Genomic DNA, 15105 nt, shown 5'->3' with positions numbered 1-15105 from the left:
GGTGTAACATTGGCACTTGGTGCTGTAATCAGTGATTCATTTTTTATAATATGCTCCACTGAAAAAGCTTGGCTTTCTACATCAGCCCATATAAAGATGGTGCAGTAGAGTTATTTACAGTCTTGGAAGACCAGATTAGTTAAATGCTGACACTTCTTGTCTCCTTGCCAGTTTAAAGCATGGCATATTGGCATGAAAAATTTAAGTGTTTACATCCTATTATTTACTGAAGTTGATCATCTCATGACTGTTTTAGTCAATGTTCAAGTTTTAACGGTGGCATAACCAAACAAAGCAGGGTAGCATCTGGGTAGCTGTATGTTTTGTTTTGTTTTAATTAGTGTTATGTTCCATCTCTTATAGCAAAGCTGTGTACAGGCAGAGTAACAATGCAATATGAAGTGAAGTGAAGAAGTTCCCTTGTTAGAACTGTTCATTAGAAAACCTAGTACTGTAGGGGGGATGTGTGAGAGAGAAAGAGAACTGTCGAGTAAAGAGCAGTGCTACAAAAACTGATTATTGCTGTTCTCCTGATGCTATAAAATATTCAGTGATGCATATTGCATTGTGTGAGAGAGAAGAAATAATGAAAGTGGCTTATATATTTTGCAGTTGGGAAGTGAAGCTTTGTTCTACTGGATCTAAAGAGCTTCACTATGTAATTAATGAAAGCAGTAAAATAGTGAGTCATTAGTACCACACACTAATAACTCAGGAAGCAAGTGGTTAAAGTGATACTTGTGCGGACCAACAACTGATCAATTCCTGCAGCTTTTTGTGTGTACTGATTTGTGGATGCTTGCAGTGAGATATATTGAAGATTTGTCACCTGCAAATACATTTAACTCTATAGGTGTCCCATCGAAAACTGTTTAGGCAACTTTGTACTAAGATTACTAACCTTCAGGTACTTAAGGAAACATTGACTGAGCATTTTTATATAGCCATTATATATATATAGCCATTTATATATATAGAAATATAATTATTATTTCTTTTTGAGACTACACAGATCTGTTTTACCATTTGAGCGTGTGTAATATTTTTCCTGTCACACCACAAGTACAATCTATACAGTATCGCAAACACAGGTATCCGAACTATTAATTTAACTTTGGGCAATATGTATGTTGGTTATTCAAATGGATGATATTTAGAAAACAATGTGAAATATCTGTGTGAATGCCTTTGGGAAGAGAGAGTGAAAGAGAGCAGGGGACTTGGAGTCAGGGCTTATGGCTTTGGTGCCAGGCATTGCCACTAACTTGCTCTTTAATCTTGAGTAGGACAGTTAATCTCTTTGTACCTCAGTTTATCCAGCTGTAAAATGTGTATAATAATTCACAGCTGACTTAGGTAAAAAATAGTTTTTAATTAATAATTACTACTAAATAATAGCATATATTCATTATATGCACCAAAGTCTGCTAGTGCCATCCACTAAATGGATAGAAATATCCATACAGACACTATCTGTAGTTAAAGCAGGGCACAATAACAAAGAGCACGCTAAAAGTCAGAGGGAATAGGGGAAGTAACTACAAGGTTTAGTAGAGTAAAAATTCATGGGATACCTTAGGTTTGTCATGTGCAAATGTTGACTGGTGTTTATACACATCTATATAATGTTTTTTATTTTATCTCATTCAATAACTGCATTGACAATTTTAGGGGGGAATGATAAATTGGTGGGAAAGTGGGCGGAGAGAAAGGGAGATAAAGAAATGAAAATGAGATGTGTGAAGGGAGCATGAGAGGAAGGGATGTTGAAGGGAAAGGGTACCGGTATGGGCATGGAGAGGAAGTTGGGTAAGGAATGAGTAAATAGCTAATAGGGTTCAAGACTATGGGCTTGTCTTCACTACCGGGGTATGTTGACCTAAGTTATGCTACTCCAGCTACATGAATAACGTAGCTGGAGTTGATGTATCTTAGGTCGACTTACCCCCGTGTCTTCACTGTGCTGCCTGGATGGGAGACGTTCTCTGATCGACTTACCTTACTCCTCTCTGAAAGGTGGAGTACGGTGGTCGATTGGAGAGCACTCTGCTGTTGATTTAGCGGGTCTTCATTAGACCCGCTAAATCGACACCCACTGCATTGATTGGAGCAGTGACGATTTCCCCAGTAGTGAAGACCAGCCCTATGACAAGACCAGCCCTATGACATAATAGTGCTTACCACAACTGCGTGTGGTGATTCTTTGTCTGGGCAGTGGGAAAAACAGGACAGGGCTCCTTTCATGATCCCTGCTGCATTACAAGGCAGAGGAAAGCGGGACAGACTTACCTGAGTGGAGCCCAAAGGAGAACAAGGCGTGACCAGACAAGGTGCGGGCACCAACTCACCGTGGGAGGGTATTTATATCCAATGTACTCTAGAGGGATCTCTCTCTCATCAATCAGCAGCACCCTCCCAACCATGGGATTAAGTAGGACTGGATTTTGTGATCTGCTGTGGTCTTGCACTAGTCTCCTTTTTTCTTTAGGGCTGATAAGGCGTTTGTCCTTCACTGCTAGACTGGCTGAGGCGGGGTAGGTTTTTTCACAGGTCAGGGACCTGGTGAGGTAGATAAGGAGGTTAGGTCAAGATGTTGCAACTTAGTGAATATCAAGTGTGGCAGGTACCCTTTGTGGCTACTCGTTACAGAGGGATACAGTTCCCTGATAAACAGGAGTTGGAAGTGGATTTAGGGGAGGCATCCCCTAAGGAAGCTGGAAGAAGGGGGTTGGGGTTCCTAACATCTGGTACAGCAGGGAGACAGTCCTCCCTCCCTGTTTTTCCTATCCCTCTGAACCTGCATACGAGGGGAGAACGGTGGGGTCTCAGCAATGGGCTGGCTGTGCCCAGGTTGGGAAAGGAGAGGGTAGATGGCAGCCCTCCCCCAAATAAATGGAAGCAGTTAAGAACCTGCACCATATGATTTATTGCCGAGTATTCCCCAGATATGTTAAGTGAATAAAATTGCAGCCTTATTCAACTACTCCCATTGTGTCTTGTCTTGTCTTCCCATGTTGCTGGAACAAAGGCAGGAGAGGTGAGAGAATAGTTAGTTGTAGTCTTGCAGAACCAGTACTGTGAGGCTGGAGTGAAAGCTGTTCGGAGGAGTGAAACAGAGAAGAAATTAGCCAAAAGCTCAGAAGACAGCAGCAACTGCTTCTGTTGTTCCCACAGCTTCACCCTCCTTTAAAGCTTTAAAGCTCCACCCCAAAAGCCAATGAATAATTGTGCTTGGAGAGTCTCTGATAAGACGTGCTAAGTGCAAGTAAGTTACATTATTATAGGTACAAATAAATATTTAGAAAAGCAAATGTGGTTTTCATTCGTCTAGTGGAAAACATTTTTGGAACTTTAAATTTGAAAGTGAATTTCAGCTTGAGCATCTTTACCACCCTTTTGTGTTTTCTTTCTGCATACATTCAAGGTCTCAAGCTTTAGAAGTGCAAATGCAAAAGCAGTTTTTAAAGTAATTACCAATTTCACAATATATATCATTTGCTTTTTTGGTGAGTTATGTATGTCATCCAACCAGAGAACAGAAGGAATATCCCATGACTTGTATAGCTGCCCAACACAGCACTCTGTGTGAAGTGTATTTACCAAATGATTAGCAAACCAAAAATCATTCACTGAGGACATTTTGAAATCAATTTGATACTATAATAATATGACCTTTGCTACCTGTTCCTAGACCATTTGTGAATAGAAGCTCTGTGTAGCTCGAAAGCTTGACTGTTTCACCACCAGAAGTTGATCCAATAAAAGATGCTACAAGAATGCTACAGACAGTGATCTGAGGGTTCAGTTTTGATCTGTCCTGTGCGCAGATGCTAGGTAAACAGTTTCCCATACTCTGTTCTGACATATCAAGATGAATGTCATGTGGGCTTTCTTATCTTCAGTCAGTGCTAGGAGGAGCTGCTCCCATAAAGCAAATAGGTGGTGGACACTCCACTATAAAGTTTTTCCCTTAGCCCCTCTCTCCCACGTACTCATGTAGTGCTCTGACTCAAACCAGCCCCAAAGTCGCCTCATTCAGTCACAGAAACTGTTCATTGTTGATGAAGGTTAATCCAAGTTAAGAACTGGATTAGGGAAGCTGCAGTCATTTAGCCACAGATGCCTAAACTTGGGTTGAAGCAGTTTTAGGATGACCCCGACGGGGGATAATGCTCTGCAGACATTCTGCATGAAGGCAGTCCCATGGTAGACCTTGAACCACAAAGATGTAAATCTAACAGAGTTCATCATGACGCAGGTTGTGTGCTTGGCTTGCTAAATGAATGGCAGTCTCACAGTAATGCAAAGGCACATAAAAGAGATCTTTTTGTGTTTGAGCCTGCCATTCCTGGTTGAGTGGAGCATAAAGATAACATAGTGACAAATCAGTTATCTCATATCTTCAGTTAGAGCAGTCCAGCACACTGTGTGTTGGTGATCGCTGTAATCTCTGTAGTCTGCAACTGCTTTTCAGACATAAGAAAAGGTCTGTTTCCTGTTAAAAGTAATTGGCTATGGGTTGTTGATCTGCTTGACACTATGTATGTATATGTGACTGTTCTCTGAACCTGCTCAATCAAATATATTGTCATTGTAAGTTTCCATCTCTGTATGGGCGTGGTGGTGAAGTATGTTGTCAAACTTAGAGTCTGAGTTGCCATGGAACAAATCTGGGTGGCCGGGGGAAGTCTTTTTGAATTATTCTTAAGCTTTATGGCAGCCCAGGAGTGACTGCACTCATTAAACAAAATGTTAATTGACTAGAACCGAGAGTTGAATCATCTTGTACTCCTCAGTCAAAAACTGCTATTCCTTTTGATAGAAGTTTTACCTGAGTAGGGCTAAAGAACTGGGGCCTAAGATTATTACTGGAATGTTTTTAAATAGAATACAGATGCTGCTGACTAGCTCAAAAGTACATATGACAATATTAGGGAAATGAACTTTTGAAAAATAACATGGCTTAAAGTTGTGTGGAGAAAATAGGTTCAGTTTAGAATATTGCAAGCGTGTGTTGACAATATTCTTTGCAGTGAGAAATGAAAGATGGATACCAGCAGTACTATAGAGAGCTATTTAGTAAAACAGTCTGCATTCTTCATAGTTAGGAAACATAAGTTGTCCATAGAATTGCTGTTAAAGACATACATACAGTTTGTGATGATGACAGCATAGTAACGTTCATATGCATGATACACCTTTTTGTGCTAGAAGCTTTTTAAAACCTTTCTTGTTTTTAATTTCTAAAGGGGCTCTATTGGAACACGAGGCCACACTCCATTTTTAAAATCAAGATTATCCTATTTTTTTTTAAAAGTACTTTTTTGTTTTTTAAAAATGTGTGTGCTCTTTCTTCTTCTTTTCAGCAACATGGACTAAGACTGCTTCTTTGTTTAGATAAAAGCAAAGTTGAATTGAACAAGACTAGTGCATAAAACCAGGTACAGTTCATTCTTGAACTGTAAAGTCAGTGTTAGTGGGAATTGACGAATGCTTGCTTCTGTGCTTCTGAAGGGCAATCGTCTGCTGGGCATATATTTTGCTACATGTGTATTTTCATGTGCATTTCTGATTGAGAGAGTTAGAAAATAACACACCTAGGGTAGGAGAAGAAGCAGAATTTGTGTGTGCAGAGGTAAATAGGTAAATAGGTAAATAACAGATAGCTGTTTGTGAAAACTGCTCCCTTTGTAAAGTGTCACAGTTTGTTGATCAACTTTAGAAATGTCTTAAAAAAACTCTTTAATTCTTGACTCTATTTCATTTTTAACAGTGTAAACCATGGAAACGATGCCAACATTGTTACTGTAAGCAATGAAAACTAATATTTATGAGAGGGATTATGAAGTTTGTATGACAGATGGAAATTATATCACTGTTGATGTTTGGAATTCCATTGAAAAGTAATGCAATATCTTGTTGTTATGAATGAATGAACAAATGATTGTGCTGCACTGAGCTTATTCTAAGAAGGGGTTTAGCTACGGTACTTGACATTTTTCTTCAGATATGTTGCTTATAGACTCCTATATTTCAGTGCAAATATAGCAAATTCATACTTGTATTTTTATTACAGATACAGACCCACGTGTGTTAGAGAAACAAGAACTACAGCAGCCAACATATGTTGCTCTTAGTTACATTAACAGGTAAGCATTTTTTTCAGTTGTAAATATGACCCCCTATGGTTTGCCCTGACTGTCAGCAATATATGTGCATACTATATATACCAGAACAGTGCACATACCTACACACTTCTTACTTTATTTAGAATTTTATACTGCATGTTTGCTAACTTCTGAAAATATTTACACAGTTTACTGGATGTCTGATCATCTTGATACCCTGGGCTGAGAATTAAACCTTTTATGTTAAGACCTATATTGTACAAAACAAGTGTTTTAAAATATTCTGTGTTAAAATGTCTATAACAGAATATATTTGGTTTAATCAAAATGACTAGTTGGAGATGGTTGCAAACTGGTATGCTTTTTTAAAAAAAATCTATAATGTCACTTCATTTGCAGCTGTCAAGAGAAGCCTTTTTAAAGCTAGCATGTATTTGGCATGTCAGCTAGCATAAGTCTTTGTAAAGACACACCATTTCTATGAGAAAATGTAGTGAACATGTAGAAACTAAAAGCAGTGGAGGTAAAAGGGTCCTACCAATTAATGGACTAATACTGCAGTTTGAGCCAGACATGCAAACCACTGAGCCCATAAGGAGCCTTTTTGATTTCAGAAATTTTCTCTTCAGGGATAAGGGTCTGCCTGCATGTGTAGAATCAGGGCGTGATTATCAGCTTTTGTAATTACATGACTGAAGTCTAATTTATATGGGTGAATTATTAAACAGTTCTCTGTGAGGTGTTGTTATTTAGGAGTGTGTCTACACTGCTGTAATTCCCAGTTAGAATAGACATGTATGCACTAGCTCTGCTCCAGCTAGTGCACTAAAAATAGCAGTGTGGCTGTAGTGGCACGGGCAGTGGCTTGGGCTAGCCACCCACGAATGTACCTAGGATCTTTGACAGGGTTGTACTCGAGTAGCTAACCCATGCTGCTGTGGCCACACTTTTATTTTTAACACATTAGCTTGAGCAGAGTTAGTGCATGGATGTCTACCCAATCTGGGAATTGCACCTTCCAACTGAAGTAGTTACAGCAAGGGACTAGGAGTCAAGTATTTTGTATTCCTTTCCCGTTTCTCCCACTGATTTGTGTCTAGACCTTATGCAAATCATTAAATCATGTTACCTCTCTGACTTGATTTTCCCATCAATAAAATGGATATGTTGTAATAGTTCCTAATTCTCCAAGGTGTTGTGAGATCTACTTAAAGGAACTGAAAGCACTCTGATGTTCTCAAATGAAAAGTACTATGTATAACATGTGCAAAGTTTTGTTGTTGTTTACTATTAGTATGTGCTTTCTCTACAGTCTCTTTTTAGGAGATAGTAAGTGGGGAAGGCCTGAAATGAGCCACTTTATTTTCATTCTCTTTAAAAGGCTCCAGGCTTTTTAATCACTTGATCATCATTCATTTCGTTTTGTCAATAATTTGGAATTATTAAAAATAAATATTTTGCAAGATTCTGGGCATTGGGGTATGGATTTACTTTTGTAATCTTGTTGCTTCCTGGAAAGAGTCACTCACTAAAGTGCACTTGTGAAATTTCAAAGCAGTAAAGGGAGCGTCCTGGCTAAAACGCTATTTAGTGCTTTGAAAATTTACCTCAACCAGTGTCTCTCCCTTTTTAAAGTCTGGCCTGAGTCACCAGATGCATTACATTTAAGACCCGAAGTTGCTGAGAAGTTAAAAATTATTTATCTAGCTAATAAAGCTCTTGCTTTTAAATTGTTGAATGAGAGCGCAGTTGTGATCCTCGGTATGTGCCAGTGCAGGAGAATTAGATGGCTAGCTGTATCTCAGATCACAGCCTCACCTCACCTCCCTCTCTTCACCCTATTCAAGTGGACAGGGCATGAGTGGGGAGCAGATGGAGCCTTGACTTTCTCTCCCTGTCCTTGATGTGCCAGACAGCTCAGCTGAGCCAGAGCAGAGGCAAGTAGTCTGTGCAAGGCAGAGAGCTGGCGCAGATTACTTCTCCCCTGAGAGCAGGGTGAACCAGGAGCCATATTGTGAGAGAGAGATCTGGTCTGCTCCCAAGGCAGTACAACTAAGCAATGCTCCTTATTTAGGGATTTTTAGTAAGGCCACAATTTAGCCCTAACTAAACATACATGAAGTATCACACACACTGTGGCATTCTTCATTTAAAACAGGTTTCCCCATTTTGGGTAAATCAGCATGCTGCTGTTTTGGGGATGTTTGGGTTTCTTTTATAGAAAATTCAATGATTCTTGGGATGTTTTTTCTTTTCCAGTCACTTGGGAGATATGTATTTGAGGCATGTACTATATGGGATTATCTGTATCGATAGATAGGATGCCAGTTTCTATCTCCATCTATGCTCTGTGGCGGCTGAGATACGAATCTGAGTCTGTCACTGCTCTCAACCTCATAAGGCTGGGCAGACTGAACCTAGATCTCAGTGCAAAGTACTGACAATAGACTGCAATACCAAGCCACTGAGTTTAAACTTGCCTAAATTATACGTGAAATAAGTGTGTTGGTCCCATCTTAGTTTTTGTTGTTGGATTTTCCCTCCCCCTGCCCCCCCCCCCAACATCTAAAATCCACCATACACCTTGGGATAGTTTCTGCTCCAGAGGAGGGATGACAGTGAAATAATGGGGAAAGTATATGAAAGTAAGCACTGGAGTGCGTTTTAGTGAGTGACTATTTTACCCGACAAAAGAAGATACATATGGTTGATAATAGTTGGCATTGGCGTGATTTCCTCTATGACAAAGGGATGCCACTAACTTCAAAAACATTTGTATGATATATTTTTGTGTACTATTAACATAAATTTAGAGAGAGATTTTTATTCCCCCCTCCCCCAGTTTGTTTGTTTTGTACATAAGTCTTTGGGTGAGAGAGGCATTTAAAAATTAGGAAAAGGTTATTGTAAAATCACAGAAATTGCCAATGGTATTTTCAGGATCATGTCTAATATTAGAAACTACTTTAAACTCTAATTTTCTAAATTTCAAATTGATTTGTCTCCCTTTTAAATTGTGTGTGATTGAAGCTGTCTAGTTAGTGGTTATTTTGCCCAAATGTTTCACTTGCAACATCATTTTGTAGAACAAAGATTAATTGCTTCAGTAATTAACTTTTGTGCATATAGACCTTATTTGATTTTTTTATTTCAAGCCAACCTGCTGCCATTTAATTTTTTTGAATTTTTTTTAAGCAATGGTTTCATTGAACCACCTGCTCTATGCAGCTCAAGGGAACAGCTGTATCCATTACACTAAAAAGACAGGCATTCTATTTCCAATCTACGTATGCCAGAGCTGGGTTCTGCTTTGTTATCCGAGGCTAGGAACTCAGATTTTGTATCCTATTACATGTCATAAGCATGTTGCATACTGTTCAATATCAAACACCAGTTACTCAATGGTGGTTGATATTGAACAGTATGCAACATGCTTTTATGGTTGCAAAGTGGAACAGAACTTAGACTGGTTCCTGCTGTGAGCTCCAGACCTTAAAACAATCTTCCTCTGCAGGTTTGGATGCTCAATGTGTTCTGTGTGAGCCATGCATTCTCATGGAGCCTGAGAAAATAAGAATTCTTAATGCTGTGGGGTTGCCAAAACTGTATTATAAAATCAGTACATTTTGAGTGCATAGGGGCAAGAAGAAAGGATGGTGAGAAGTCACTCATGTGTAGGCTACATTGTCTACTGATAGGACACATTATGTGATGAGCAGCACAAATATAACTACAGCCTACATTTTGGATATTTGTATGATGTCTTGCGTGGCTGCTGTAATAACATTAAAATGGTAGCAGAAGTGGAGAGCAGAGGAAAAAGGGTTACTAAAACATGGGTTTTTTTTACTTTAGATCACTCTTCCCTATTCTCTTCCTCCTCCACCTCCACCTCCGATCCCTGATATTATTTTTTCAGGAATATAGGTGGTAGAATGTTTTATGTTCCCGTAAAGCTGTCCTGCAGTGGCTCAAGAGCACAAGTACCAAACTCAGGGCAAACTGTTAAGAACCAGGGCACAAACCCCAAAGTGTTTGTGAGTTCTATACTTAGGCCTGGTCTACACTGGGGGGGATCGACCTAAGGTACACAACTTCAGCTACGAGAATAGCATAGCTGAAGTCGACGTATCTTAGTTCGACTTACCTCGCGTCCTCACGGCGCGGGGTCGATTGCCGCAGCTCCCCTGTCAACTTTGCTTCCACCTCTCGCTGAGCTGGAGTTCAGCAGTCGACGGGAGAGTGATTGGGGATCAATTTATTGCATCTACACTACTCGCGATAAATCGATCCCCGATAGATAGATTGCTACCCGCCGATCCGGCGGGTAGTGTAGACGTATCCTTAGATTTCACTAACTAATTATCAAGTGTAAACTTCTCAGGCACTGTAGCAGCTTTAACACAGAGTTGCAGACAGTGACCTTGGGTATTCCAATCTGTTTTGCCATCCAGGTGAGCCTACCTTCGTGATAGATGGTCCCTTGCACCAAGTATTGTAGCAATATTCAGTTTATTCCCAGTTCCAAAGGGCCAGTCACTTACCACAGGTCAATTGCACTTTAGATCTCACACCAAAGACAACATTTGTAGCCAATCCTATAATATAGTATCTAAAGATTTATTATATTAGAATAGGAAACGAGAGATTTATTTACAGGATTAGAGCAGGTAAACATATATACACACAAATTAGTTCCAATCTTAAGTTTTGAAAAGTAATAGAAGCTTCTATAATAAATAAGCTCTATGTGGCCTTCAGGGCTAATCCAGGCTAAGCACTTGGGATCTTTTGCTTATGCCTAGTAATCCTTGCCCCCATAGACCAAGCTGCATACAGTTCCAGTTCCTTCTTGTAAGGTGTTTTTATTCCCTTCCCTCCCTTGAGCTCTGAGCTGCAAACTTGGCTGATGGAAGAAATTCACTTGCATGACTCATTTTCATGGGGGGAGGAGGCGGAAAGAGCAATCAACAAAGTCTTTTGTTCCTCAATAATTTGTTTGGTGTTGATGGGTCTTCCCTGTTGTGCATGAGATAATAGCTTCTGTTGGAGACCAGCATTCCACACTAGGTAATGTCTCTCTCCTGTCTGGTGAGTTACAGAGCCTTACAATACAAACGCTCAAATATTATCATATAATATAGGATACAGATATTATAAGCGATATTAATGCATGCAGCAACTTACAAACATGCCATAAACTCTAAACACATTCTTATAATTCTAATATCCATTTTAACAGTGCTAACACACAGGTGAGCCAGACTGGTTCCAGCTATGTATGTGGCAATTGAGTCATGGGGACCTTGGCATGAGCTGGCACTTGTTCTGCCAGCATCACAGCTCCCTTAAATTCTAATGCAGCTCCCAAATTATGGTCATCTCAATCATTGAGGCTCAGGTCTCATCTCTGCAGGAGATCTGCTGCAATTACAGCTGTCAGCCACGGATGTACTAGTGCACAAGAGTAGGCTAATTAAAATTCTATTTGCACTGGTGGAGTTTTCCTTTGCTTGAAAGCAGGATAAGCTTCTCCAGTGCAAATCTCAGTTTGCAGAGGTTTACACTGTCTAGAGGTTTGCACCAGTAACTGACTAAAATTGCAGCAAATTCGTAGTATAGACGAGGCATAAGTGAATGCCCTTTTTAACATAATCCACCAATATTGATGATCGTTTCCTGATTGCATTGCCCTTTACTCTCAGAAGTCAAGATAGGAGTCAATAAGATACAATACTCCCAGAGCTGATGCATCCATTCCATAATTACAGAGACAGCAGATTGCAAGGTAGTCAGAGATGTATATCTATAATCCTGGTGCCATCCAGAAAGAGATTTCAGTTCAGTAATCCTTCAGGGGTAGTTTTTCAGAATGCTGAGCTGCAACATCTGCTACTCCTTAGAGATCTTTCTTTTGTGCAGGTTAACAAGAGGGGCTCAAGGCACCTATTTGTCTTATTTCATTTAGATGTGAAGATCAGTGGCAGTAATCTACATGATTTGTCACTTTTCTCTTGTGCGCTGCACCTTGGAGTTAATTAACATGGTTATGAATCTTGCTCAGTCTATTATTTGAACATTCTCACCTACATGACACTCATTTATGTTTCTGAGACTGTTGGCCTGGGACTTGAGTAGAGACACTTCTTAACTCTGTCATATTATAGTACCGCATAATGTACTGTGCTTGAAGAATACTATCAAGGTTTTTAGGCCTAACACAGGGGTAGGCAACCTATGGCACACGTGCCGAAGGCAGCACGTGAGCTGATTTTCAGTGGCACTCACACTGCCCGGGTCCTGGCCACCAGTCCAGGGGGCTCTGCATTTTAATTTAATTTTAAATGAAGCTTCTTAAACATTTTAAAAACCTTATTTACTTTACATACAACAACAGTTTTGTTCTATATTATAGACTTATAGAAAGAGACCTTCTAAAAACGTTAAAATGTATTTCTGGCACGCGAAACCATAAATTAGAGTGAATAAATGAAGACTCGGCACACTGCTTCTGAAAGGTTGCTGACCCCTGGCCTAGGGTTACCATTCGTCCGGATTTACCCGGACATGTCCTCCTTTTTGTGCTAAAAATAGCGTCCTGGGGGAATTTGTAAATCACTCAAAATGTCCGGGATTTCCCCCCTCCCCCGGCAGAGCAGAGCGAGCGAGCGGCTGGGAGGGCTGCAGGAAAGTCACGGGCTGGACTCCGGAGCAGCTGTAGAGGAGCTCCTCCTCCCCCCCCCCGTCCCTCCCTGCATTCTGAGCCGGCAGCTCCTCCCCGGCAGCCCCGCGCCCCGCTCCAGCAGCACTGTGCAGGGCCAGGGACCGGGTTGTGTGTAGTGCTGGGGAGCGCAGCCACGTGTCCGGCTCGCACAGAGCCCAACACCCTGTTCTGAGCAGCAGGGTAAGGGGGTCAGGGGGCAGGAGAAGGGGCAGGGAGGTTCTGGAGGGGGCAGTCAAGAAACGGGGGGGTCGGGAGTTCAGGGGAGGGCTTTTTGGGGGGAGTGGAGAAAGTTTTGGGCAGTCAGGGTACAGGTAGGGGGTAGGGTCCTGGGGGGGCAGTTGGGAGGGGGCAGTTAGGGGACAAGGAACAGGGAGTCTTAGGTAGGGGGTGGGGTTCTGGAGGGCAGTTAGGAGCAGGGGTCCCAGGAGGGAGCAGTCAGGGGACAAGGAGCGGGGGGGGTGGGGGGCTGGGAGTTCTGGGGGGGAGCTGTCAGGGGGCAGGAGTGGGGAGAGGGATCGGAGCAGTCAGAGGACAGGGAGCAGAGGGGTTTAGATGGGTTGGGGGTTCTGGGGGGGCTGTCAGGGGGTGGGGAGTGGTTGGATGGGGCGTGGGAGTCCCAGGGGTCTGTCTGGGGGTGGGGGGGTGGATAAGGGTTGGGGCAGTCAGGGGACAAGAGGCAGGGAGGCTTAGATAGGGGGTGGAGTCCTGGGGGGCAGTTAGGGGCAGGGGTCCCAGGAGGGGGCAGTCAGGGGACAAGGAACGGGGGGAGGGTTGGGGGTTCTGGGGGGCGGGAAGTGGGAGGGGCAGGGGCGGGGCTCCTCCCGTCCTCTTTTTTGCTTGCTGAAATATGGTAACCCTACCCTGGCCTAACATATTACCAATTTTTCTAATAGGAAAGATCCTCCAGTGCCTGTTTATGCCAAGAAAGATGTTTGATATCAGGCATTACTGAGTACAAATTGTTGACCCAAAACCAAAAACCCTGTGTCTCAATTTCAAATGCATCTTTTCAAATCCACTTTATTTTTAAATTATCATTACTGATAATATAAAAAGGCAATCACTAGGGAAAATATTTTCATTGTTCTAAGAATGCAATATTAATAATTGTGTGGATATTTTTTAAAAAATGAACAGTTGATGCCAAGACCTAATTATAATGGAATATTTCCCCTACTGAAATGTATACAATAAGTAGGGGGCTAGAAGTTCACTAAAGGCTTGAAAATAAATCAGAAATACTTGCCACAATTACTGATGTTTTATAAGTGACCACTCAGAAATACCAGGTGTGAGGTCAGTCTAACGAGACAATTCAATTAACAGTAGGATACCAAGGGAGGAAAAATAACTTTTGTAGCGGTAATGAGAGTGGCCCATTTCAAACAGTCGACAAGAAGGTGTGAGTAACAGTAGGGGGAAATTAGTATGGGGGAAATTAGGTTTAGGTTTTGTAATGACCCAACCACTCCAAGTCTTTATTCAGGCCTAATTTGATGGTGTCCAGTTTGCAAATTAATTCCAGTTCTGCAGTTTCACGTTGGAGTCTGTTTTTGAAGTTTTTTTGTTGAAGAATTGCTACTTTTAGGTCTGTTATTGAGTGACCAGAGAGATTGAAGTGTTCCCTGATGGTGTGGCTGACGTGGTTAGGTCCTATGATGGTGTCCCTTGAATAGATATGTGGACAGAGTTGGCACCGGAGTTTGTAGCAGGGTTTGGGTCCTGGGCTGGTGTTTTTGTTATGTGGTGTGTAGTTGCTGGTGAGTATTTGGGGGACTGTCTGTAAGCGAAGACTGGCCTGTCTCCCAAGATATGTGAGAGTAAGGGATCGTCCTTCAGGATAGGTTGTAGATCTTTGATGATACACAGGAGAAGTTTTAGTTGGTGGCTGTAGGTAATGGCTAGTGGCGTTCTGTTACTTTCTTTGTTGGGCCTGTCTTGTAGTAGGTGACTTCTGGGTACCCTTCTGGCTCTGTCAATCTGTTTCTTCACTTTACCAGGAGGGTATTGTAGCTTTAAGAACGCTTGATAGAGATCCTGTAGGTGTTTGCCTCTGTCTGAGGGATCAGAGCAAATGCGGTTGTATCTTAGAGCTTGGCTGTAGACAATGGATCATGTGATGTGGTCTGGTTGAAAGCTGGAGGCATGTAGGTAAGTATAGCGGTCAGTAGGTTTCCGGTATAGGATTTCAACAATTTCCACCCCACCATCAACCTCAGCCTGGACCAGTCCACACAAGAGGTCCACTTCCTA

The 15105-nt window shown here is 41.6% G+C and overlaps 1 protein-coding gene across 3 annotated transcripts in view; it reads left to right on the top strand.

The window, feature by feature from the left end:
- The window catches only part of JAZF1 (JAZF zinc finger 1), a 274362-nt gene that overhangs the window by 131896 nt on the left and 127361 nt on the right, over positions 1–15105 (top strand). For all 3 annotated transcript variants that reach the window (XM_005296995.3, XM_065583405.1, XM_008170328.4), the window contains exon 2: positions 6077–6149. In XM_005296995.3, the coding sequence (XP_005297052.1) occupies positions 6077–6149 (73 nt within the window). The remainder of the gene's footprint in view (positions 1–6076; positions 6150–15105) is intronic.

This window comes from Chrysemys picta, chromosome 2 (assembly GCF_011386835.1).
Source record: "Chrysemys picta bellii isolate R12L10 chromosome 2, ASM1138683v2, whole genome shotgun sequence".
NCBI classification, from domain to species: domain Eukaryota; kingdom Metazoa; phylum Chordata; order Testudines; family Emydidae; genus Chrysemys; species Chrysemys picta.
This window is presented reverse-complemented; position numbering and strand designations above follow the sequence as displayed.